General features: G+C 40.6%; 1 protein-coding gene across 9 annotated transcripts in view; it reads right to left on the bottom strand.

The window, feature by feature from the left end:
* Nucleotides 1–26774, bottom strand: part of ARMC2 (armadillo repeat containing 2) — a 138482-nt gene that overhangs the window by 87751 nt on the left and 23957 nt on the right. For all 9 annotated transcript variants that reach the window (XR_006202750.1, XR_006202752.1, XR_006202749.1 and 6 more), the window contains 4 exons: nt 26237–26444; nt 12380–12456; nt 7332–7430; nt 3023–3198 (listed from right to left, as the gene is read on the bottom strand). Coding sequence is in view for 4 of the 9 variants with exons in the window: in XM_042939511.1 (XP_042795445.1) it covers nt 3023–3198; nt 7332–7430; nt 12380–12456; nt 26237–26444 (560 nt within the window). In the remaining 5 variants the exon portion in view is untranslated. The remainder of the gene's footprint in view (nt 1–3022; nt 3199–7331; nt 7431–12379; nt 12457–26236; nt 26445–26774) is intronic.

Raw genomic sequence — 26774 nt, 5'->3', positions numbered from 1 at the left:
TGACTCTGGGGCATGAAAAAGTAATCTTAAGTTGCATGCAAGGAGCACAGACAACCTCACGTGAAACAGCTCTTTCCCCCACACTGTCCATCCCCTTTCCTGTGCGGTGCACTTGGCCCCCAGTACTCATCCTCCCTGTTGGGCATTTTCTGCGTTTAGCAGAATCTCTCCTGCCACAGTGCCAGCCAGGAAGGCAGAGGCTACTTCATTCACTTGTATCCCCAGGGTCAAGGGCCCCTGGCACAAAGTAAGTTCTTACAGTGGGTAGTTTATTTCTTACATTCAAGACTGCAGTCTTTTCTCTATAAAGCAAATTTGGAAAATTAAAGAGAAGTTTAAAAACACTTATAATTCTACTTACTATGCATAATCACTGTTGACATATTGGTGTTTTTTGGTTTTTGTTTTTTTTTCTGTTTCTCCCCCCTGTACAGAGAACTAGATTTTCCCCCCTCCTGAATATAGCTGCATTCATTGTGTATACATTTGTACTAAAAAATATCTTTTTTTAAAAGTTTATTTATTTATTTTGGGGGTGGGGGAGGGGCAGAGAGAGAGAGAGAGAGACAGGGAGAGAGAGAATCCCAAGCAGGCTCTGTGCTGTCAATGCAGAGCCTGATGCAGGGCTCGAACCCACGAACCATGAGATCATGACCTGAGCCAAAGTCAAACACTTAACCAATTCACTTAACCTGAGCCACCCAGGTGCCCCTAAAAAAATCTCTTAATGTAGACTGATAAATTTTTGAAAGATCTTTTTTTTAAATTTTATTTTAACGTTTATTTATTTTTGAGACAGAGACAGAGCATGAGCGGGGGAGGGGCAGAGAGAGAGGGAGACACAGAATTGGAAGCAGGCTCCAGGCTCTGAGCCATCAGCCCTGAGCCCGACGCGGGGCTCGAACTCACGGACCGCGAGATCGTGACCTGAGTCAAAGTCAGACGCTTAGCCGACTGAGCCACCCAGGCGCTCCAGAAAGATCTTTTGACACAAAGGTTAAAATTAAAATCGCTGTCTGGCAAACCCCCCAACTTACTTAACCAAAAAGAAAAAAAAGGCAAGAAATCAGAAACACTGACATTATGCTCACCAAGTTTTTTTTAACTATAAATAATTTTAAATGTCTGAATTGTAATACTACACTGGTAGGTAAAATATTGGCAGACACTAGAGAAGATATTAAAAACATCTTGGTTCCATATATCTTTATTATTACTATTATTTGCTTTTTCGACAGCTTTTTATGATGTGGCCTTTTTAAAACTTACATAGAATCCCAACACCAAGGCCCATGCAAAACAGTGTCTTGCTTGGAACATTAGGGGAGATTCAGGTAGCAGATGGGAAGTTGGGATTGATGGCCTTGGAAGTCCCTCCTGACCTGGTTCTATAGTTAATCAGAAGGAACAACCTGCCCATCTCTGCACTCTGGAGTGCAGCCTAGCCAGTCTTGACTCTGATTCAGCAAGGCAGTCAATGTCACAGAGAGAGCCTTATCTAATCAAATTTAGTTCAGAACGCGATCGCTGCCTGGCAATCACTTAGCCCTTTACCCTAAAATAAATGGTGTCATGTGTATAATTAATTTGAATGGCACCTTCTATAACCAAAATGATATTTTCTCGGCAAAGCACTGATTAATTTGTGGCATTTTCCTCCTCCTCTCTAATTTTTGGCTTGGTTTGGAGCAAAACGTCTAGGATCCAGATGAAAAACCAAAGGCAGTCAATCCCTCAGCAGCTGGCATCTTGGGGCAGCTACACTGTAGAGGCTTCCAGCTCACAGGGGCTCTCCTGGGCCAAGGGAGTACCCCAAACCCAGGGTCAGAGAGGAAACAGGGTAAGCAGGCAGATATCTTTTTGCCTCTACCTACAACTTTTTCTTTTCTTTTTCAAGCTTATGTTTAAATTCCAGTTAGCTAACATATATAGTCTACCTACAACTTTTGACTTGAACTATCTCTGTGGCTTATGCTCTTTTTGTTTCATTAAAACTGATTGACCAGTTATCCTCAATGAGGGGATTAAAATACTGCTGAAATCACTATTTCAAAGAAATGCTACTTTCTGAGTCACATATTACAGTTTGTTTGTTTTTTTTTTTACAAGAGGGTGAATAGTTTTTGATGACAGCTGAATAAGAATGTAGCTTCTTCAAAAAATTACATAGAGTACGTAGTCAGAATATTCTGCTTCATCAAAGACATCAAACTAAGGAACAGTGGGCACTCTTACTAAACTCTGAGTAAGTATGCCAATGCTTACCTTCCCTGTGTACTTTCAGATTTTAAATTATATGAATTATGGGTGTTAACATAATAGCTATCACTTTTATGAAACTAGGTCAACAAAGCTTCATTCATTTGTTTTAGCGGCTCTTTTAGAACATTCTATAATAACTGTGTCTTATCTTTTGTTTCCAACTGTTTATGGCTGTGGCAACAAAGCGTTCCCCTCAAACAATGATATCATTTTGTTCGAGACAGAGTTTCTACAGACTTTTATTTGGTGTCTGGCCTTTTCTTCTAACACCTCACGGGAGCCTTCTGTTACCACCTTCCCATGACCACATGCAGCTGTTTCTCTGTTTCATACTGGTTCATAAAGCACCTGGCCATTGTGTCCATGGCCCACATTATCCTAAGTTATTTATTAAATCATGTAGCAGAATCAAGCACCGAGCAGAAACCATGGGGCAGAAACCACAGCCTGCATGCTCCGATACTGATCTCAAGTTACTTGACAAGCTGTTTTGCATGTATTTGCCTATTGTCACCTTTTTTTGAAGCTTAGCCACAGTCCAAATGTAAGCATTTATTTGAGCATTTTCCACGTACTCAGCCTTAGTTCCTTAGATAGTACTTCCCAAATTCTGAGATGTCAACTTATTACCTTAATTTCTTTTCAAGCTTCTAAATGAACACACTGCATTTCTAATCTTCTTTGTAATATTTACAAACAAAGAGTTAGATAAAACTTTTAAGTGCTACAGTCTACTAGACCAGAGGAAAGAAAAACTTACTGCTAGAATAAGTTTTGCAAGTTTAAGGCTGAGCAAGTCTGAACCAATATCAACTAGTTTATATAGGGTCTTCAGGAGAATACTTCTTCTCTTAAACTTATTTCCAAGCATGTTTCCTTCCGCTAAAGCGTGATGAAGTTGTGTGCAAGCAGCACAAATTGTTTCAATGTTTTCTTCTGTCAGAGCAAAGAGAGTAAAGCGGCACTTACTAATTAAGGTCAAGCTTTCAAGTGTGTCAAACACAGTGTAAGTAAAACCCCATTGTTATTTCCCAGAACATCTTCAAATTCCTGAATGTTTTTTTCCCCTTTTCTTGTAATTTCCATCTACCTGCTTTTTTTTTTTTCCTTTTTGTTGATCCACCCCCTATAATGTTGACTTATTTACTCATCGGTCAGCTTATCTAGAACACACAGTCTTTCAAAGAGTGCAGTAAAGAATGAATTGCACCTATTCCAGTTGGGTCTGCTTTGTTCCAAATGCTTTCCACCTCACAGTGCTTGGTTGGTTCAGTCTCAGCGAAGCACAGCATTGTGTCTCTGCCTCCAACCCTTTGTGGCATAGTTCCACTGGCCTAGAATATTCTCCTCATCTTCATTCCTACTGATTTTGGTCCTTTAAGGCTCTGTTTATATTCTGGCTCCTCCAGAAAAGTCGCAGCCTTCTACATTCAACAAACATTACTCTGTAGCCTGTTTTTTTTTTTTGTTTTTTCACATACACACGAGTGTTGTGTTATATGCCCAGTGCTCTCAAACAGATGCCATGCTAAGTGAGTAGAAATTGTGTCTTTGTATCTTTGTATCAAACAGAGCATGGTACAATGAGAATACTGTACATATCTTTGCATCAACAGAGCATGGTACAATGAGAATACTGTACTGACAATCTATAACATAGTTTCATATATACTGGCTTTCTAATATATCTGTTGATGAAAACAATGATCAATGTTTTTCTCTGAGAACAATGCTCATTATCTGAGAAAAGAGGGCTCAAATGGAACAAAATCTCAAAATGTCACCTCACCCACCATTATTTACAGGTGGTTATTACAAGAGAGGGGAGAGTAAAAAAAAAAAAAAAAAGTCATTAGTTGGAAAATAGGAGAAACCTAGAACATCTTGTTTTATAGTTAGAAGTCTGAGGGCAACAATTTTTGAAAGTGGTATCCATACCAATAGGCATAAAGGAAGAAAATTACCACACAAAATGGAATATGAGGGGAAATATAAGAATCCAAGGTCTAAGATATTCAGTTGAAAAATATTATCTGGTAGATTCCATCACAGAATTTAAAATTAGGAAACCAATCTTAAATAAATACCATAATGTGCTCTTAAAAGCCCACATAGAGGAAGTGTGTGCCTGAAGAAGGAAATGACTCAGGCCATTTTTAGCTCTTTTCAACAATAACATCTAAGAAAAAATTTTAAACCTCAATAGCTCAGTAACCTTCAATGCCTTTCAGTTATGCACTTAAATAAATGAATTTTTGGGAAATGACTTAGACTAACTTTAAATAAAGGGGAAAACCTGAGCTCCATTGTAAGAACGCTTTTGTTTTGTTGTTTGATTCTTCTGTTACTGGCAGTTTCTTCACAAACCCCAAGCCCAGGCCGTGGACCACTCTCTGGTAGTGGGTAGACCTCAAGGCATTTGTCTAATACTTCCCTCTGCAAACTCTTCAGCATCGTGCATTCAACTAGGAATAGCTGTTTTAGCTTAAAATAAGTTAAAAAGGAAAGGCTCACGGGTCAAATTTTAAACTGTTGATCAAATTAACTTTACACCAGTTGGTTTGTAATAAATGCCATATAGCCTCAAAAGACAACTTGAACTTAAGAGCTTTCAAGATTCTCAAAGGGCTGAAGCTAGTGAGTGAAAGTTTGATAAGTAACAGAAAGCAATGTAGCCTCAAAGTAACTTCTCCCCCATGAGATACTTATTAATTGCAAAGGAGAAAACAGTAACTTCACAGTGGAAAAACCTAGATGCCACCTTCCCCAAGTGATCAAAGTTCATATCCCCAGTAATGGACCGGATCAGCATCATGTGCCTTCTGCTATGATGCACTGAGAAGGACACAGCAGTACTCATGCCACACACCTTCCCCAAATGCCTAGTCTGGGTCTAACTGTGAGAAAATACCAGAGAAAACTAGCTTGTGGGGCAGTCTATAACATAATTGGCAAATATGTCAAGATCATGAAAGAGATATGACAAATAACTTGAACTTATGATCCGGGATTTTCTTTTTCTATAAAGGAAATTATTAGGGTAACTGGAAAAATCTGAATATGGTTTGTATAGCATTGTAGGATAATTTGCAGATATGAAACAGAATGTCCTTGTTTCTTAAAATGTGTGCCAGAGTCCTAGGGATATGGGACATCGTGTTGGCAATTTGTTCTCAAATGGTTCAAAAAAGGAAAAAAACAATGCCTATGTGTGTGTGGTGGGGGGAGATACCAAGAAAAAGAGAGCAAAAGGGGGGGGGGGGATAAGAGAGAAAGAAAATAATGAAGTAAATGTGGTAAAACATTTGTATTTGGGAAATCTGAGGTAAGGGCATATAGGATTTCTTTGTACTATTCTTGAAACTTTTCTATAACTCTGAAATTATGGAAAAATAAAAAGGAAAATAAGAATTAAAGGAAGGGAAGGAAGGGAAGAGGAGGGGAGAGGAGGAAAGGGGAGGGAAGAAGAAAGAGAGAGAGGAGGAGGGAGGGAGGGGGAGAGGGCAAGGAGGAGAGAGAGGAAGGAAGGAAGCAAGGAAGGAAGGAAGGAAGGAAGGATGGAAGGAAGGAAGGAGAAGGAAGAAAGAAAGACGCTCAAAAGCTCAAGTAACCCAGTCCTTCCCCCATGTACTATTCTTAAAGTTGCATATGGGAGAGGGAGAGATGCCATACTTCAGGGCCAACAATCCTCTGAGAAGGCAGATTCACCCACATTTCAAATCCCAAACTCCAGTTCAATTTTCTCTGTTGGTGCTCTCAGAACTCTCGTAAAATCTTTCAGACTGAAGACTTCCTCTGAGACAGGCCTTCATGCCACAGGCCACTCTTCCTACTGTGCTCTCCCTAGCATGTTCTCCTTTTTTAACCTTTGCCCAGACCGATTGCTCTTGTCACTAGTTTTTGCACACATCTCCTAAAATAAAGGGCCCAAACTTAGGCTGGCTCGCTAATCTGAGGGTGAAAATTAGTAGCTGCAGAGGGAGGAAAGTCATCACTCAGAGGTTTTGAGCTGCAGTGGACAGAGATGATGGTCCAGTCTAAGCCACCATCACCTGGCATGAGAACACTGCCATGCAGAGATTAGGTGGTTCCCCCACAGCCACAGGCTTAGTTGGTAGCAACACCGGAGACAGAAACCCTGCCCAGGGCTCCCGCATGAACCACAAACACAGCCAAGTACAACAGGGAGCCAAGGAGCCGTGAGGCCATTCGAACCTTTTGGGAAGTAGGTCTTTTACATGACTTCGTTGCTTGCTGGGGAGGACTTACTTACCCTGCTTCTCTGAGGTCCTCTTCCCAAGGCTATCCTGTGGTTTGCTCCTCCATGGAGCACTCATTCCACAATGCCTGGTGAGGGCCTACTGTGTGTGTGTGCCAGTTGCTGAGCTTAGCCCGGAGCCGTGAGTACAGCTCCAGAGGGAGCCCATTTTCACTACAGAAATGGAATCCCTAAGGAGCCGCGAAGGAGAGACGGCAGGGGTCATTCTCCTGACAACCTTTCCACAGGTCACCTTTTGCAGAGACCCACTGATCACCGGCCTTTACTGCTGGGACACTTCAGAGTATGAGGGCTGGGCGCACTCCAGGTTGCTTCCAGCTCTGAGTGGCATTTCCAACAGGTGTGGGAGCCTTACAAGAGTAGGAAATACACCTTTGGATCCAGAAAACCATCGGCACACCTGCCACAGATGCCAGTCTGTGAGACTTAGTCAAAGTTTCAGGGGCCTGAAATCTGTTTTAATCTTTCACTTTCATGTATTAACTGTCACCCTGGAGAGTTCAAACCAGCATTTCCTTGGGCAGATAGAAGGTGATGAATTCATTTATATTCCATGCGGGATTTTAGAAGTAAGCTCTCTTCCAGCATTTAAAGTGTAATTTTTAGTCACTAAAAATTAGGTTTGCATGTACTTCATATATACATTATTAGGTGAATAAAGAGATAACTCCATTTGTTTTTGAACATGTTCACAGAAATGGTAGTCAAAGCATACTAAAAATATCAGTGCAATGGGGAACATATAAATAACTACAGATATTCTCAACTTAAAACAAACTTTTTTTTTTACCCTTTTCTAATTCATGCAAAATCGGTACGATCCTTGTATTCCAAAAGACTTCGTCTACTTCTATTTCTGTATCCTTTTCTTGCAAGTTGGCTTTTGAGACTGCAAAAGAAACCCAGATCAGGAGAAAGCTGTGAAAAAGGAGTTGTACCTAGAGCACCATCCCAGGTCTGCTATTCATCACTAAAATTAACCAACTCTGTAATTAAATTATACCTCACCCCCTAAGCCCAACTAATTCTAATTAGAACTATGTGTCTCTTAATAAAATCACCTCAAATCAAACTCAAGATAAGATCATGTAAAGAAATTAGAACTTTAAACTCTGGTTGGGACATTGTGTAATGTCTTAAGCTTTGTCAGTGTTGGAATTATTGTAAGGCAAACAGGTGGTTTTTGTTTTGTTTGTTTGTTTGTTTTTAAGTAAGCTCTACACCCAACACGGGGCATGAACTCATGACACTGAGATCAAGAGCTACATGCTACACTGACTGAGCCAGCCAGGTGCCCAGGAAGGCAGATAGTTTTGAGTTATTTTTTATTTTAAATGTACCACTCTGTACTCTCCATAATATGGAATAAATAGAAAACTATAGATATGTAAAGAATAAGGATTTTGAAAATGTTTGATGAAAATTTTTCTCAAAGGAAGAAGGCCTGCAGAAACTTTCTTTCCTATAGAAAATAAAACGTCCACATCATTGTGGGGCCGTTGAGATTTTGTGCGGCGTGGTGGGAAAAGCCTGTGCTTGGGGCATTGACAGATGTCAGTTCAGATCACAGCTTCATCACAGATGAACTGAGTGACCGGGGTCTGGTTTTTCACCCTTTCTGAGCCTCATCGGTGAAACAGAAGACGAAAACCTTTGCCTTCGGGGTTATGAGAATTAAAAGACATGATATAGGTAAAGCTCAGAGCCCAGTGCCTAATGTCTAGCAACAACAAATGTGAATTTCATTTTCCTAATTAAAAAGCAACAGGCCACTGCTGTCTGAAGTTCATCCAGCTGCATGATACCAGCGAATTATCAAAAACAGATGCTGCCCATGAATGAAGGCTGTAGAAGAGTAATAGCTACCATTGATTGGGTACTTTAAGATGCAGCATGCCTCTATTTAATTTTTGTAACAACATTATGAGGAGGTGTCCAAATTGTCTCCATTTCCAGATGAAGACAGTGGGCCTCAGGGGTATTAAGTTACCTGCCCACGGTCATATAGCTCCATAGCTCTTGCACTTGACCTCTCTCTATGCTATTCCACCCCTACAGCAAAAACAGTAAACTGAAAGGTAGGAGGGAAATGTGAATCATATTAGAAACTGCAAATCATGATTACATTCCACACAGGCTATATCTCACTATCTAAAGCAAGACAGTGTAGTTGGAGGAGGCACTGCTGTGCGAACCCTCAGGAGGAGTGCTTAGCCTCCCTTCTCTGAAGTCTGCCCCATAAGGCCTTCACATGGTGCCCAGTCTATACTGGTTTAGAGTCTGTGCCCGCTCAGAGTGGACCCGGTACCGACCAGTCAAGTGTCCACAGTGAGTGCCTAGATCCTACATATATCACATGAAGACTTAGAAATGATAGAGATGGGGTGGTTCATCTGGTTAAGTGTCAAACTTCAGCTCAGGTCATGATCTCTCAGTTCATGAGTTCAAGCCCCACACCGGGCTCTGTGTTGACAGCTTAGAGCCTGAAGCCTGCTTCAGATTCTGCGTCTCCTTCCCTCCTTCCCAGGCCCCTTGCCTGCTTGTGCTCTGTCTCTCTCAAAAATAAATAAACACACAAAAAAAGAAAAGAAATGATAAGTACAACGAGGGTTTCATAGAGAGGAAGGAGAGAGAGAGAGAGAGAGCAATGAAAAGGTGTATGGCCTATTTATTTTTAGATTGTTTTAACTGGGCAACAAAACAAAACAAAACAAAACAAAACAAAACAACCAGCTGACCAGGGAGGCCTGTTAAGAGCACAGGTTCTAGATTGACTGTCTGGGTTTGAATCTTAGCTCTCCCACCTACTAGCTGGTAGACTGTGGGCAAGTCGCATCACTTTGCTCTGTAAAATGAGGTAACAAGGGTCATTTCCAAGTTAGGATTAGGGGTTATTAATTTCTTTTGTGCTCCTGTATTTATATTACTCTTAAGAAGAAAAGAAATATACAATACAGTCTAAACTTCCCAGGTGCACGGTGACGATGTCACCCAGGAGAAGCAGGGAGACTATGCAATTTACCCATGCCTCCCAGTGCACGGAGGCCCCCTCTAATCTGCTCCACCCTGGCAATAGCCATTCCAGTTGCAGTGAGTCCAGGCTTGCCTCTTATCAAAGCTTCCTGATACGAAGAGGGGATGATGTACACTGGGTGTGAAGAGCATTTGAGCAGAAAAAGTAGACAGAAAGGGGTTGTCAACAAAGCTATAATTAAATAGTGTAGGTGTGCTGTCAACAGTTTTCATAGCACAGCTTCACATAATCTGTCTAACCCATAAAGAAAAATTCACCATAATACACAAAGGTGCAATGTCTTTAGGACAAAATCGGTCCACGTTAGTACGGGTTCACAATCCCTTATCCAAAGCCTTTGGAGCAGACGTGGTTTGGGATTCAAAAAGTTTTGAACCTTAGTAAGGCAAAATGGTACACGCACTGCATATTACACACCACCCCCAGTAGGGTCTTCCGGCAGCACCCTGCAGCAAGATATGTGCATATTCACACCAATAAAAGAAAGACTAATCTTAGCCTACCATCAGTTCAGGTCAGGCACGGCCACTAAATGAGTCTGAAAAATACTTCAGCTTTCAGAGCATTCCCAAGCTGCAGCTTTGGGATTTCAGAACCGTAGGTAATGGATGCTAGACCACCATCTCAATCTTTTGGGTCATTACTTTTATGAGCCTACCTTAACCTTGATAAATTACAGGTACGGAGTCTAAAAGTAAACCTGAATATTCAAGCAGAATACATGGCTGCTCATAGTCCCAAGTATCTGACACAAAGTCCAAAGAATGTGAATAAAGTCAACATATATCAAGGCAAGTGAAAAGCCAGAAGATAATAACTCAGACAAATAATTTAATCACCAAATATTTATGACATACTTAAGTTTACTAGAAATACAGACTCCAAGTCCAATAAGTCCAAATCAGCATTTTTACCTCCTATGCAATACGCTGTTAAATAAAACAGCTCTGCGAGAAACCGTGATTATTAACCTGCTTCTCAGGACAAACAAAATCAATAACATGCTCACCCTGGGAAGAACTGAATTACAGGGGGGAGCCAGAAATCACCGAACAGTTTGTTTAACCTTGGGAAAGGAAAGGTTCTTGCAGGCCCTTCCGACGTGTCTCCTCTCAGAGAAGTGAACCAGACACTGTGGCTAAGGGTTCAGCTCTCTCCCAAGAATCAGTGTGAGTGGTGGTGCCCAGCCCCAGCCTTTCCACGTCTTCCCCACCTTGTGCCCCTCCCCCAACTCTGCTTTCCACAAAAATCCCATTTTATATACTTAACCAGTCTCCATTCTAGCAACTGAAGCATGGAATCCTGTGATTACTCTTTAAGATTTACAAAAACTAAATAAATAAACTTTGCCTCAGTCTTGGGCAACAACCTAATATTTTAGAAAGCACTTTCCTCTAGGTTCACAGTTTGCTAAATATAAAAATTATGATTCAACAGGAAATTGGGTAAGTCAAGCAGAAATTTCAGCATGTTTTTGACGATTTTGCTGTCTCAGTGGTTATAGGTTTTAACCACAGCTTTGAGTTCTGGATACAAAAACTTGACACAATGTTTATTGGCTGATGTTTTTAGCAAGTAAGTGTAAAATCCTTAGCAACAATTCTGATGTGGAAATCAGTCTAAGATTTTCCTGAGTGTTACAGAAATTCCCATTGGCCACAAAAGTCATTTTATTGATAAGAAGTTAGTTGTGAAAGTAATAAAATACTTTTCGAGCTCGATAGTTTGGTTTCATAAAATTTCATGTGCACAAAAATAGTGCGAAGAATATAACAAACACCTGTGTACCCACAAATAGTTTGGTCAAATATGAATCGTATTTTTAGCCTCTCCCTTATTTCAAAGAAATAAACATTACAGATATAGGTGCCTCCCCCTGTCCATTCCCCCTCCTTCCTCTCCCTCCAATGGTCACTGCCATTCTAAATTTCTTTGTTTTTAGTGTTTATTTATTTTTGAGACAGAAAGAGAAAGAGTGTGAGTCGGGGAGGGGCAGAGAGAGAAGGAGACACAGAATCTGAAGCAAGCTCTAGGCTCTGAGCTGTCAGCACAGAGCCTGATGCAGGGGCTTAAACTCACGAACCATGAGATCATGACCTGAGCTGAAGTCAGACGCTTAATTGACTGAGCCACCCAGCATCCCGGGTCACTGCCATTTTAAATCAGGTGGTTATTTTTATCATGTTTGACTTTACATGTCACCACCTGGATCTGCATCCATAAACAGCATAATGTCATTGTTTCTGCAACTTAATGTTTTCATGTAATATTATGTGCACTCATTTCAGTCAATATTATAAGTGTAGTCTAATTCATGTTTCTAACTGCTATATTTCATTGCATGAATACATTTTGCATCATTTCTAGCCTGTGATTTATATTGTCATATATTTTTTTCTCAAACAGATTAAAGCCCCAAAAGGCTGAATTCACACAGTCAATACAGTTTCCTTTAAGTGAGCAATGATTTTGAACTCAGGTTTTGAACTTAAGAACTATGTCAGTGTCAGGTTTTACAATTTTCCAAGTGCTTTTACAAAATAATTTCTTGTACAATCACTAATACTGTAATCTATAAATGTTTGGGGCACTAGAACTGGGTAATGGTAAGAATTTTAAGACTTGTAAAAAGAATAAAAAATTTATAAAAACAAATGTTGATGTGAGACCAAGTTGGACAAAGTTACTAGAGTTTTCAAACAGAGAGCCGACAGCAGACATGTTCAGTGTAAATGTCTTTCCTACAAATGGAGATGCTGATGAGGAAGGAGCACTGGAGACCTTTAAGAACACAAGCACCTCACCTGCTCTGGCTTCCAGTTGGCTCACGTCTGAGCTGCCGGAATATGATGAGGCTCTCGAACACCTCTTCCCCTGCTCCCTAGGAGGAAGAGGAATACGCACACCATTCAGCACAAAAACCAAAGTATTTCTCTTTCTATAAGTGTAGAGCTGGTTATATGTAGCTTGTCAAGAAACCACAGAGAATTGTTTATAAGATGTGGTTTGATACTCTATATCCCTTTAATCATAACATTGATTTCCAACTAAGATTTATTAATCAAAAAACAAGTCGGATTTGCTTAAAATATTAAATATAGTTACTAGAAACACCAAAAAGTAAATAAATAAATAAATACATACATACATACATACATCCTAAGTTTACTTTGCAAATCAAAAAACTGATAAGGATATACACCACAAGAGGTCACTGTTACAATAAGAAAGAACTCTGGTATGCAGGAATCACAAAAGACCAGCATTCAGGAGCTATAAGAGGCCCTTCTTCTCTCTCCCTGCACACAAGAATTATTCCCAAATTGGTCAGATGTACCCAAGGTCAAAAAGCAGGGTCAGGTGTGGAGCCCAGGTCTCATAATTTCCAATTCACAGTTCCTTCTACTTCATCACAGAGTATCCTGTTTCCATTTTAAAAATTCATTAGTGTTCCTCAAAATGCTTTATTTTTAGAAACAGTCTAAATGTGAAAAAATTGAAGGTAAATTCAGGAAGCCCCCAGATGATAATATTTTGTGTTCCAAATAAAAGACTAGTGGCTAGCCATTAGCAGGATTATATTGCCCCCGACTCCACCCACCCCCCCTCACCCCGCCTTTTTAAGGTTATAGTTAATGTAGAGACCATCTGGGAAGGATACAACTTTTCTTTAGCTACAGTGATACTTAAAAGCACTTATTTTAAACATCTGTACAAAATTCCAAGGTAAAAAACACTGAGAGCAAGTTTTACAACATTTTTTTTAATCAAAAAATCACAAAGAATGGATATACTTGTGGCCAGGGTCACTCACAAGCATCCAAATGTGTGCCTGTGCAATAAGATTCCTAGGAAATGTTCAAAGCTACGTCCTGGCCCTTGGCTTTTACTGCTGCCCTAAAGATTAGCTTCTCCAAATATCACTTTTTTCCATAAAATGTCCTTTTTTAAAAAACATTTGACACTTCGTTTTATCATTTAGTAGACTAAAGATCAAGCTAATCTTCCTCAAAATGTTTCTAATTATTTCATACTCTGAGACAATTGCTTTATTTTTATTCAGTGTAAAAACATAGATCTGGTAGCAAGATCTCCCTGGCAAATCAAAGAAAGAGTGTGGGGTTGAGATGGATCTTCTTTGTCAACACTCTAAGAGTTGAGATTCAAATGGAACAGATCTCAAAGAAGACAAAAATAAAGTAAATCTACCCTATGAGAAGGTAAAATACCAAGAGTGTCACAGGGTGTGAGGCCAAGGAAGTTCTCACACTCATCACTCCTAGAAATAACAAGAAAGTCTGAGAACAATAGAGGCAAGTCCTTCTTTTCACTATTGTCCTAAGCAACTACTGAAATCAAGCAGGATAGTTTTCAACTAATAGCTTTCCAAAGTCACTGGTCCACTCCCTCTGAGTCATGGCCAGTGATGAGGTTGCCTCCCTAAATACCACATTTATGTATCCCCACTTCTGGGTGGGGGGAAAAAAAAGAAGGGTCCTTTTTCTTATGATATACCAAAGTTCAACAGTGCTGGGTCTAATTCTCAAAAAGAGCATGGATTGGGATCTACTAATACCCTCCATGATCATCAGTATACAGTGATTGAGTTTGCAGGCTCTGAATCCAAACTCCCTGGGTCCTGGGTCCAACACTTATCAGCTATGTGGATTTGGGCCACTTACTTAAGCTTTTAGCCTTGGTTTTCTAATCTTAATATGAGGGCAATTCCTCTCCTTAGTACAGTGACTGGTACGTTTGAAGAACTTAACAGTCAATGTTAGTATTTTCTTTTGTTCTGGGTCAACAAGCACCTGTCTGAATAATCCAATGCTGGATGTTATTGTGATAAAGAATATATGAAGAGTTGCCCTGAAGAAGTCTAAAATCTGCTTGAAGGAATTAAGCACCATTTTTTTAATGGAAAATTCCAATGGAGTCTCTAATCAAGTACTAGACTGTGAAAGTCAGCAGTTTATAAGAACTGGAGGGATGCTGACAAGGAAGCGATTAGTGAGAGGGAGATGTGGGCCACAAAGGGGGTCTTAAAGAATAAAAGTTGAACCAGCAAGTGATAACACTACTCTCAGGAGAGAAGCATGAGCAGCCTGGTACTCAGAGTAAGGGATAATTGCACAGGGCCAGCAAGGAAGGAATAGGAGGTTTCTGCTGGGACATACAGGGAACAGCTGCCTGAAACTCTGGGTAGAGGCAATGGGCTGGTCTGTTGGGCAGTAAGGAGCTGTCTTAGGTTCTATCGCAAGGAAGTAATGGGATCTGGGGTTGTGCCAAGAACATTTAGGAGACTTGGAGACAAGGTAACAAGAACTAATTCTTCGGGGGCGCCAGTGGGACTGGAGAAAACAACAAATTGAAGAGATTCTATAAATGAAAAGCTGATAGGATTGGTGGTTGATTTCAGGTAGAAGAAAGGACAGAAAGTGCCCTTGGAGAAGCAGGATAGCAGGGTTGCCATCAACAGAAATGGGAAGGTTAGGGGGTAGAACAGTTTGAGGAGTAAAGCACACGTGAGGTTTGCCATATTGATTTCAGGTGAAAAATGGAGTATCGGCAAAGAAGATGTGGAAATCAGGAAAAGAGTTCTGTTAAAGCTCAGAGTGGTATATAGGGACTAGAGTCATCAGGTTTGTGGCTTGGAGACCAGAATCTCAGGACAAGGCCTTGTCAAATACTCATATAAAGGATCGCAAGGGGAAAAGGAGTGCAAAGGAAGAAGAGAAATAAAATATGTTCTCATGCATCTCAAGCATGCTGAGAAGATAGGCATGACTAACTCAGGTCAAAGAAGACGAAAACTGAGGAAGAACTGTCTAGTCTGACCAGTGTATGCCTTACAGGGCTTCTGGGGAGCAGTACAGAAGTCCCACAATAGGAGTGAGGTGGGGAGAGGGGCATCGAGAAAAGAAAATCCTCTCCCTGCCAGAGAAGAGAAGAATGGGTGGCCTTATAGTTAGTGGAAATCTGTTCTCCTGTAACTTCCTGGTTCTATGTACTAAATGGAGCCATATGAAACACATCTTTATCCTTCTTCCTCTTGACAATCCTTCACATATTTAAAAATGTGGTGTGACCACTTAACATCATCTCCTATGGTTTAAATCCCATGGTTCAATTAGCATACTAATTAGCTGTGTGACTCCAGGTCCGTTTTCCAAGCCAGGAAAGCTTTGGTTTCCTCATCTATATATGAGGGGGTGGTAAATAATAGTAACCCTCTATATAAGGTTGTCGAGAGAATTAAATGATCCAATGTGGGATTGCTAGCAGAATTCCAGGTACCTAGTAAGTACCCAGTAAATGTTTACTGTTATTACAGCTGCCATCACTGATGTCAGCGACGAATTTCTCCAGTCCCTCAATGCATCCTCATGGGATGTGGTTTCAAATCTCTTTGCCAGCCTATTCAGTTACTCTGAGTGAGTGGCAGTTTGTCGGGATCCATTAAGAGTCTGGAACCCGGCACTGAGATAAAGGTATGGCCTGAGGAACAAAGAAGAGAGATTCTAAATAATGCAGCCTAGAGCTACATTAGTGGTTTTGGTGGTCACATCACAGTGTTGGTCAATTCTTGTTTTTTTCTCACATATGCAGCAAATGCAGATTTTCTCCATCCATGGTGGATTCATTAAATTTCACAGTTATATTTGGCAAAGGGTTCCTGTCTATCAGATGTTTCTGTATTTTGATTCAGTCATCCAGTATAATTGTTCTTCTTCCCAGCTTCCTGTCCCATGTTGTCAAAGACCATAATTAATTTTCGTGCAATGATTTTTGATGTCCAATAATAAAACAATTCCAAAAATCATTCTTTAAAGCTCTTTTGTGAAATTCTTCTAGGAGGCAGAATAACACCATTTAATTAGTTATGGTGTCTTCATCTACAAATAACAATAACAACAACAAAAACCTAATTCTAACAGACTTACCCCAAAAATGGAATATACTGGCTCATATAATCTAAAAGTTGAACACTAGGGTGGGTTTTAGGTGTGGTGTGATCAGGGCTTTGGCTCCATCTTTCTGCAGTTCTATCGGTTCTGCCCTTCCTTCGTTTTGTAATCAGGCTGGAGTAGTGAAGAAGGTGAAATGGCTGTATGGCATTCCCAGGCCTCTGATCTACTACCGATCAGAGCAAAAGTAAGGTGTTCTCTTCCCAGTCACTGACTGGAGTCCTACATTTCACTCTGAACACCAGAACCAAGTTCTGTCGTCAAGGCAATGCCACACACAGGCTGACTGCTCATCCACCAATCAGTCACAATAGCAACACCTACTTTTGGACCACATATGCACTGAAGAAATAGAGTCTATTTCTTTAAAAAAATTCTAAAACTCAGATTTCTCTATTATTTAGACAGGTTTTTCAATTATTTTGATTAAGTCAGAGTTCAGCAAACGTTTTCTTAAAGAGCCAGACAGTATATATTTTACACTTTGCAGGCCAAATGGCAAAATAGAAGCTATTATGTAAGTACTTTTGTAACCATTTAAGTGTAATGACTTAAAGATGTATAAACCATTCTTAGCTCAAGGGCTGTATAACAGAACAAAACAAAACAGGTGGCTGGCCAGATTTGGCTCCTGGGCTGTAGTTTGTTGACTCCTGCTTTAAAGCAGAACTATAAAGACATTAAGAAGGATTTGGAAGCGAGGGGGAAAAAAGCAATAAATTTATTTCCATTTGGAAAAAAATCACATGTAAGAAAATGGGAAAGAAAATTTTAAAGGTACGTTTAAAATTTTAAAGCCTATTTAAATTTTAAATGGCTAATTATCATAAGCATACGATAAAAAGAAAATTTAGCAAATTTTGAGCTAAACTTTCCTTACCCTAAGAAAAAGACACTTCATTTTTAGAATTAGACTCAAGTTGTATAGATTCAAGTCAGGAAGTAAATATTTTAGGCTTTGCAGCCACACAGTCTCTGCAGCTACCCAACTTGGCTGCTGAAGTGGGCAAGCAGCCACAGACAATAGGTGAATGAATGGGTGTGGCTGTGTTCCAATAAAACCTTACTTACAGAAACAGGTAATAGGCTGGATTTGGCTCACGGGGCTCAGTTTGCTTACCCCTGCTTTGTAATCTCTTTAGATTCTTTGACTGCAATTTGAGAAGGCCATCACCAAGGAGTTGCGGTGGGGGGGGGGGGGGGGGGAGGGCTTTAATCATGTTTTCATAGCCTGAAGCCTCAGACATATAGTTTCCAGACATATTAGCATTCTGTCTTAATAACTAATGTTAAAAATAGAATTCTACTTAAACAGCTACATACAAACATAACGAAATTGAAAAACATGATTTTAAAGAAATGCTCATACGATCAAAATTTTAAGTCTTCCAAGGTTTGTGGCCCAAGATTTAAAAAGCACATATTTAGAAATTCTACAGATAATCTCAATACCCTGTTCGGTAATCACTAAGAGGTTATTCTTCGAGTGGTACTTGCACAAACTTGATTAGACATGGCTTCGTAGCTAACCATGTTAGCTTAACTTAGTGAAGCTCAAATTCCCCTAGCTTATGCCCACCAACTCCAGTTATTCAAGACAGCACAGGGGAAGTGCCCTGCAGGTCTGCACCATTCCAGGGACTATCCAAAATGACCAAACGGAAGAATTCCCCTCAAAAGAATCTCCAGGAAATAACAACAGCTAACAAACTGATCAAAAAGGATTTAAACAATATAACAGAAAGTGAATTTAGAATAATAGTCATAAAATTAATCACTGGGCTTGAACAGTGTAGAGGACAGCAGAGAATCTATTGCTACAGAGATCAAGGGACTAAGGAATAGTCAGGAGGAGCTAAAAAATGCTATAAACGAGCTGCAAAATAAAATGGAAACGACCATGGCTCGGAATGAAGAGGCAGAAGAGAGAATAGGTGAACTAGAAGATAAAACTATGGAAAAAGAGGAAGCTGAGAAAAAGAGAGATAAAAAAATCCAGGAGTATGAGGGGAAAATTAGAGAACTAAGTGATGCACTAAAGAGAAATAATCTATGCATAATTGGTATTCCAGAGGAGGAAGAGAGAGGGAAAGGTGCTGAAGGGGTACTTGAAGAAGTAATAGCTGAGAACTTCCCTGAACTGGGGAAGGAAAAAGGCATTGAAATCCAAGAGGCACAGAGAACTCCCTTCAGACGTAACTTGAATCGATCTTCTGCACGACATATCATAGTGAAACTGGCAAAATACAAGGATAAAGAGAAAATTCTGAAAGCAGCAAGGGATAAACGTACCCTAACATATAAAGGGAGACCTGTAAGACTCAAATTCCCCTAGCTTAGAGTGCAAGTCCACGGCTTCAAGACACCTCAGGCGAAAAGCCTGTGACTTCCCACGGTGGTAGCTATGGGGGCTTCCTCGTCCAGGAGAGGAGCTGTGGCTGCCCTCTTCCAGAGCGAGTCACTGCCCATGCTGGTTCTGGGCACCTGCACCTTCCGTTCTCTGTTTCCTCCCTCACGTCCTAGCGGGGTACTGACACACGGCCATCTTCTGCCAGAACTGCTGCAACCACTGCTTCTCAGTGGGCTCCTTTGTCCCAGGCTCTCCCCTCTCCCTGCCCTTCACTCTGCTGCCAGAGTCCGTCTTGTCTTCTGCTGAAAACCTGTCAGTGGCTCCCTGCAGTCTACAGCCTCCAGACCCATGCTCCTGCCGCACCGGGCCACCTGCCTTTCTTTGAACCTGCTGCCACCAAGTCAAACATCCTCAGCTTCTGCCGTTCTGTTAGCAAAAAGCACAATGTCCGACCTCGACGGAAAGTGAGCCACAAGAGGCATCCCAAAACCACGCACCCCAGGTCGCTCCCCTGATCTTCAGGTCAGAATGAAGTGCTCTCACATCTAAACTCCCAGGGCACAGCTTCCAGCTCTGCTTCCGTTCCCCCAGCATCGGAGTTCATCACTGAACAGTGCTTCCAAAACTTTCGTGTGCATTCACTTCATCTGGATATCTTCTAAAAACGCAGATTCCAATCCAACAGGTCTGGGATGGGGCCCGAGATTCTGCATTTGTAACTATCTCCCAGGTGATGCTGACGTTGCTCTTCCAGAGCCCACACCTGAGCAGCCAGCCTGCTGCCGTGCAAGCGCTTCATGGGCAGGGTCCATTTCTCTGTCTCCCACCACCGCCCCCCCAACCCCGACCCCTCAGCTTTGCTTACCAAGAAATGCTTATCAAATGGAAACGGTGGAGTAAGGTGGGACTCTACAAAATCCTCCTGGCCAGTGCTTGTTTTTTCCAAATGGAAACAGTTTTTCAGGCACATTACCCTTAACTTCTTAAAATAATAATGACTTCATTATTTTTGAAAACAAAAATGATTCATTTATTAATTTTTTAAGGCCAGGCAATATAAGAAAGTACAAAGAAGATTTTTCAAAAAACCATCCAGGACCCAACCACCCATAAGTATTAATATGTGGTAAACATCATTGCAGACATATTTTGCATATATTCAGATGAAAAGAGAAAAGAAAGAAGAGGGACTTGGAGGGAGGGCAGTAAAGGGCACATATAAATGGGATCATACCATACATGTCATTGTAATTTTAAAGTATTAAGTATAAATTTTACTTGAATTTAACAGAGAAACAGAAATTGAGATGAAACTGAAGGAATTGTAGAACTTCAGATGAATGGGTCTTCCCAAGAGATATTAGTTTCTAAAAGATCTCTCTGAAGTTAAGAAAAAAAAATAATGAAAAACATTAGGATGCTGAAGTATTCTTTTTAAAATTTATATTTCACTTCCAGACTGTAGCTACTGACAAATCTACTTCCTCTCATGAAGTGAAATAATTAGTACTCACACTTCTTCCCAAGTACTGGTTTCGGTTATTTACATTACTATTACATCATCGTTTCTGTTCCATAGCCATCATTTTCAGACTTTTAACTCACTATGAAAATAAAGTCAATACTCACCATGAATGCCTTTACCATAGCTTCTTCATTTCAGAATTTTGACTTGTCATTTTGATGTCAAGACTTTTCTAGAAAGTGCATGTGTACTATAGTCCCCATGTTCATTCACATCTGGAAATGTCTATCTGTGGTCTTTGTACTGAAAAACAACTTGGCTGGCGATACAGTCTTGGGTTATCCTTCTTATACTTAGAACTTCATTGACACTACTTCACTGTCTTCTGACACTCAGAGGTGCTCTAATAAAGCCAGAGGCAGCCTGCCTCTTCCTCCTTCTATGTGACTCACTTGTGCAGCCTGAATGGTCATAGGATACCTTCTTCCATTTATCCACCCAATCAACAATTACTAATTGAGTGTGTACTATGTCCCGGGTATTCTAGTGCCAAACACTGTCGGAAGTATCTCAGTGTGGAGTATTCCACCTCAAACTTTGTTGGGGCAGGATGTGTCCATTGAAGTTCAGATTCAAATTTTTATTTCAGAAAGTTGTCTCTTCCGTTCTCAATTGGTTCTTGTGAGTACCAAAGGAGTTAATGTATGTAAATCACTTGGAAGAGTGGCTGGCACTTAGCTGAAAGTAAGATAGTACTAGGAGGGGGCGTGGAAGAGGACCCTCTCCTTCAGGAATACCAATGCCATGCCTCCCGTATCAATTTCAATTGCTCCACTCATTTCATACCTTTTCATTCATTTCTTTTTGTGTGGTTTCTTCTAACCTGTACACCATGTCTCATTACATTTTCAACTGTTTTCATTCTCACTTTATTTCTAATATGACTTTATTCTCCATGTTTACACATTTTTCTTTCATTTCTTGAGAACTGAAAACATATTTTTCATCTCTTTAGGTTGGCTTAGAATCTCTAATTTGAATTCTTATAACCCAAAGAAGAGCTCCTTTTTCCTTTTTAAAAAAAAATTTTGACACTATGGAAAACTGTTCTAACTCTTGTTTTTAGAGGGCAGTTCCTTTTGTGATCCATTTTCTTCATCTGTCTTTTGTTATGTTTTTTACATATCTATGCTTGAGTCCTCTGTTAATGCTTGTCCTCATATTATTTATCTTTAAACAGAACAATTTATTTGTTGAAGAATGAACAGGATCCACCAAGGCAGAGAGTTAGGATGTTCCGTGACTTCAACTTTAGTTAGCTTTCTCGAACAATCCATTTTCTGTTTTTTTTCTTAACCTGAAGCATGTGTTCCCTTGGTCTGGGTGTAGCAAGTTTCTGTGACTCACAGAAAAGCCCTGTTACATGATAGGCTGCTTGAGTTCTAATCTAGCAAACCCTCTTCCCCATGTATACAGACGCGCACCAGCTGGAGGAGACCATCACCCTCAGCACTGTTGCCCTGTCTTTTCACCATCTGGATCTTGAATGGGGTCTTAACAGGGGCATCCTCCCTTCTTCTGTGGCTGGCCCACATCCTTAGGTTTCATTTCTTTAATTAAAGACTATTGGATACGTACCTTTCTGAACTAAGAGACTCACTCTTGGGGAAATCTGTTTCTTGCTCTATGTCTGAGGAGGTCAATGTCTGCTCTCAAATTACCCCTTGTTTTCATCTACATTCCATAGACTCTGGCAGGTTAACTAGACTCTTCTGGTTGCAACATTCCAAGTGACAAAAACCTAAAGTACCGTAAGCCGTCCCTGTTAAAATAAATAAAGGAAAGAAGAGAAAGGAAAGAAGAGAGAGAGAGAGAGAGAAAGAGAGAAAGAAAGAGAGAAAGAAGGAAGGAAGAAGGGAAAAGGAAGGAAGAAAGAAAGAAGGAAAGAAAGAAAGAAAGAAAGAAAGAAAGAAAGAAAGAAAGAAAGAAAAAAAAAAACGAACATATTGGTTCACAAAACAGAGCTATCTACAACGTGGATATGGTGGTCTCAGGCACAGCTAGATCTAGGGGTATATAAATATATCATCCTTAAACTTGGTCAGTAGCTCCATTTCCTTGGCTCTGTTTACACATCACTTCCCCTCTCAGAGTTATCTTCCACGAGGCAATGAAATGGCCACTGTTGGCTCTAAGACCACATCATCTTTACCACTTACGAACTTGAAAGTGCACTTTCCTCAAAGGCTTTGGCAAAAGGCCCAGAGAGGAATTCAGCTGGCCTGTTTGGGATCATGTGCGCACCCTGAGACCAACTGCTGTGACTGGTGGGCTGGAGAACTCTGATAGCCAGTCCAGGGCCTCATAATCACCCCTGGGAAGGTATCTAGGGAACATAGAGTCCCTCTCTAAACACTGACTGAGCAGGACTTATTATACGACACAAGGCGGCTCGCCCTCCAAAAAGAAGTATGCTAGGTAGACAAAAATAACCAAGCCCATATGCAGTGTAAAGTTTGCTCCATGTTTTGTAGTTTGGGGTTGGAACTATTTCTCTATTTCATTGATGGCATTTATTTCTGTGTTTTTCATTCTCTGCTGCTTTTGTTCAGTTTCTGCAGAATGCCTTTGCTTTACCATCTTTAACCAGAAGCCCTCATTTCTTATTTTTTTAAATGTCTATTTATTTATTTTGAGAGAAAGGGAGAGAGAGCATGCAAGCTGGGGAGGGGCAGACAGAGAGGGAGAGAGATAATCCCAAGCAGGCTGTGCACTCTTAATGCACCGCCCCACACAGGGCTCGATCCCCAAACCATGAGATCGTGACTTGAGCCGAAATCAAGAGTTGGCCGCTTAACCAAATGAGCCACTCCGATGCCCTCCTCTTTTCTTATTTTTGACTCCCAAAACACTATTGTTACTTGACAACTTACAAATAAGGCTTTTAAGCCTTATCGATCATTCTACCATCTACAGTGAAAACTGGGAGGAGATGGGAATGAAGGAGCACAGTTGTTTCCATTTTACAGATTAGAAAACTGAGCCCAGCATGCAGATAAATCAAATGGCTGAGAGAGAAGTGAACCTAAATCCAAGGATCACAGCTCCTAGCAAAGAGTTCTTGACTGCTCTTGGGCTTTCCTCCTGAAGACTGCATTTCCAAACCGCAATAGTTTGAATATTTACACAGAAAGCCTTAAAAGGTTTTTAAGCAGATATATGAAAGGGTTCATCAGACTGAACCACTGGATGGATGGATAGATGGATGGTTGGACAGATGGACAGAGATATATATACATATGTATTTTAATGGAAGCTTTATTATTTTCAATCCACATGCCAACTCAAAGTAAGAGACAGTGTAGTGTTGCTACGGGGCAGGCCTGCCAAACCTTAAATGGATCCTTAAATGGACACACAGAGACTGGCGTAATTGCACCGCTGTTTGAAGATGACAGGTTGATAAGTGCTTGAGAGTATGTTCTCTTTTGGAAAGTTAAATAGTCCCCCAAGATCTTGTTTATGATGATGCCTTGCTTAGCAAATCCTTTTTCCATCACGACTGGCATAAAGTGAAACTCCAGTCCATCCCAGGTCTGAGTTGTCCATATTCTAAGTGAATTCTCGTTCACTGGAACAAACTGACCCCTTTACTCCCCAGCTGAGAAGCACTCAGCGGGAAGGGCCGCTCCCCCATTCACGGTGTAAGGACCGTGCACGGGCAGCAGGTGCTCACTTCCTCTGTCCCCTTGAAGAGACCTGCTGGTCTCCTCAAGCCGGAGTCATCTCATGCCTCCTCCTTTTCTACTTTGCATTCCCTTCCCTTCGTTCTCCTGCCAGCCCAGCTCACTGACAAGAGCCTTCATTTTCCACATTATGGTTTAAAGATGGAAAAATGTTAATTGAGTAAGGCTTTAGCATCAAAACTGGGAATACTCCACTGCATAGCAAAGATCATTTCTTGGAATTATTCACTTAAATGTTTACAAGAAACAATTATCAAGTGTCCCAGATTGATTCACAAATGCAATTAATGAAGGAATTGCTAATAGTTTCCATTTTCCGGTTTGTTTTAATCCTACTGTATAAACTGTCTTTTTGGCGCCACTCCACCAAAAACCCATCGATGATGAAAGGAGGTACAGATTCATAAAGCAGAAATGTTACTGGAAGTTAAACTTGCCAGGGTGCACTGCAAACCCAACTCAGACACAATCATTACACGACGCAAAAGCCATCCTAACAAAACAGAAAAAAAAACAATTAGTGCCGCTGCCAACACCTCATAATTCTGGACAGTCAGGAAGAGGTGATTCCAGTCCCTAACTGATTTCTCCTTTGCTGTTTGTGGGATCAAATATGTAACTGAAAATGCCTTTGCTGTCCCTGATGGAAGACATAATGAACTCTGGCTTGCCAGATGATTCTGCAACATCTGAAGGTTTGCAAAATAAAATAAAGTACAATAAAATAAAACAGCTCTTGTCTGGTTTTTCCTCGTCAACTTTAATTACTATAAGGATGGGTGCAGCAAGAGAAATGTTTCCTTTTCGCTTCAGTGCTGGAGCAACACGAGCTCTCCCGCAGTCTTTCATGTGCAAGCTCTGAGGTCTGCAGCCTATTCTTACTCACCGACTGGAAAAGATTGGTTGCAATGGCCAGTTTGATGTTTTGTGCTCAGCTCCCAAAGTCCCAATTGGAAGTCATTCTCTTCCACTTAAGGAGACATTTCATTTTTCCTTTAATTTAAAAAATGTTCTGAACGCAAAGCAACATTACAAGGACCGCTGGGTTGCCTAATATAAATTCCACATGCGCGACACTCTTCAGGCTGTGTCAGCAGACAAGGTCAGTTTAGCTAAACTAACCAGCTGCCAAGCAGCCAGTTCCGGGAAAATTTTAAGCACGCTGCGTGTGTACAAGCCAAAGTCAGACCCAAAATCTAAAGTGAGGGCAACAAGCACTCGGTCTTAAAATGGCCCATGGAATTTAATCTTGTTAAGCAAATTTGAACCAGGCAATTGTCCATAATGACCCAATGGAAAGTCAAAGAAAAATATCTCTAACTGAATGACCCTGTCCAGTCCAGGACCTTCTGCCTATCTTGGCATCATTATTGGCTGGGACTGGAGAACAGAGGCTTCTCTCCCAACTCCACCCCTGACCCCCATCCCTAGTTATTCAAGGCTTCTTTAGGAAAACACCAGGGTGAGAATTCACATGGTCTATACAGTGAACATTTCTCCACAAATCTTTAATATGATAAGAAAATTGTTCCTCAATTTTTTAGGGGAAGCCCTAGAAAGCCCTGCCTAGGAACGTGGTATGAAATAAAGTAATTCCCAATAATTCATTTTATGAGGTATTAGTAGACAGATACCATGGATAACAGAAATCTATAGGATTCTTCTGTTTTAACTGTTTACCCATTGACAAAATGAATGTTTAAATCCAAGTATCTACTGGAGAATAAAATAAGTGTCCACTCCTCAATGGAATTAACAACAGTGAACTAGTCCAAAGGGAGGGAACAAGAGATTCCAGGCCAGGCAAGAATCCCAAATAACGCACAAACAGAACAATCACTCATTACTCAAGGGCTGGCTGGAACAGTCTAAAGCAAAGACTACTGACAGTCCTATCAACGCAGCATTTGGCAGGTATGAATAAACGTTTTCCCAAGAATTAAATAGGGAATGATGTAAAATCAACTCCATCTAGCCATGAAGAAAAAAAGTCTTTCCTATTCATGCATCATTAACTTAAAAATTTGTTTATGTAAAAGGGAAAATGCAAATCAATCATCTCCATAAGATAAGGAAACAAACTGGTATTGACAGTTATCCAGACCAGAAAATCAAATCAAAAGAATACTGACCCTCCACTTCTGAGATGAGATGGCAAGGATGTTGTCCCTTTAAACATTTCTTGCTCCTGAATTTCACTGAAGCCTCCATCGTAAGTTAGCTGAAGTGGGTGACTCTTTAAGTGGCCCATGGCGTTTGATTCTGTTAAATAAATCCCATTTATTTTCACCATAGGGTCCCCCTTCACAACGGTTTCTTTGGATTCCACTGTCTTCTTTGCTGTAACAATCAAGGAAATGTTTAGTCAAAGTATTTCTTACTTTAAGAATCACTATTTCAATGTTTTTTTTTTTCAGTCTGAGAATTGGCACAATGTAAGAGTTATATGTTACTTATAACATATAAGTTATAACTTATAACATATAAGTCTGGAATTGTACGGCCAAAGCCTACCTGGACATCTACAATACCTCACCACTATTTCAGGCTTGGTGGCACCAATTCATCAGAAACGAGTGGGATCTTCTCTTGACTCTCTGAGTCTACCAGAGGACAAACACTCAAATTAGGTTTATGAATAACTCCATCCACATTTAAATACATCTGCAT

This window comes from Panthera leo, chromosome B2, assembly GCF_018350215.1.
Source record: "Panthera leo isolate Ple1 chromosome B2, P.leo_Ple1_pat1.1, whole genome shotgun sequence".
Lineage (NCBI taxonomy): Eukaryota > Metazoa > Chordata > Mammalia > Carnivora > Felidae > Panthera > Panthera leo.
This window is presented reverse-complemented; position numbering and strand designations above follow the sequence as displayed.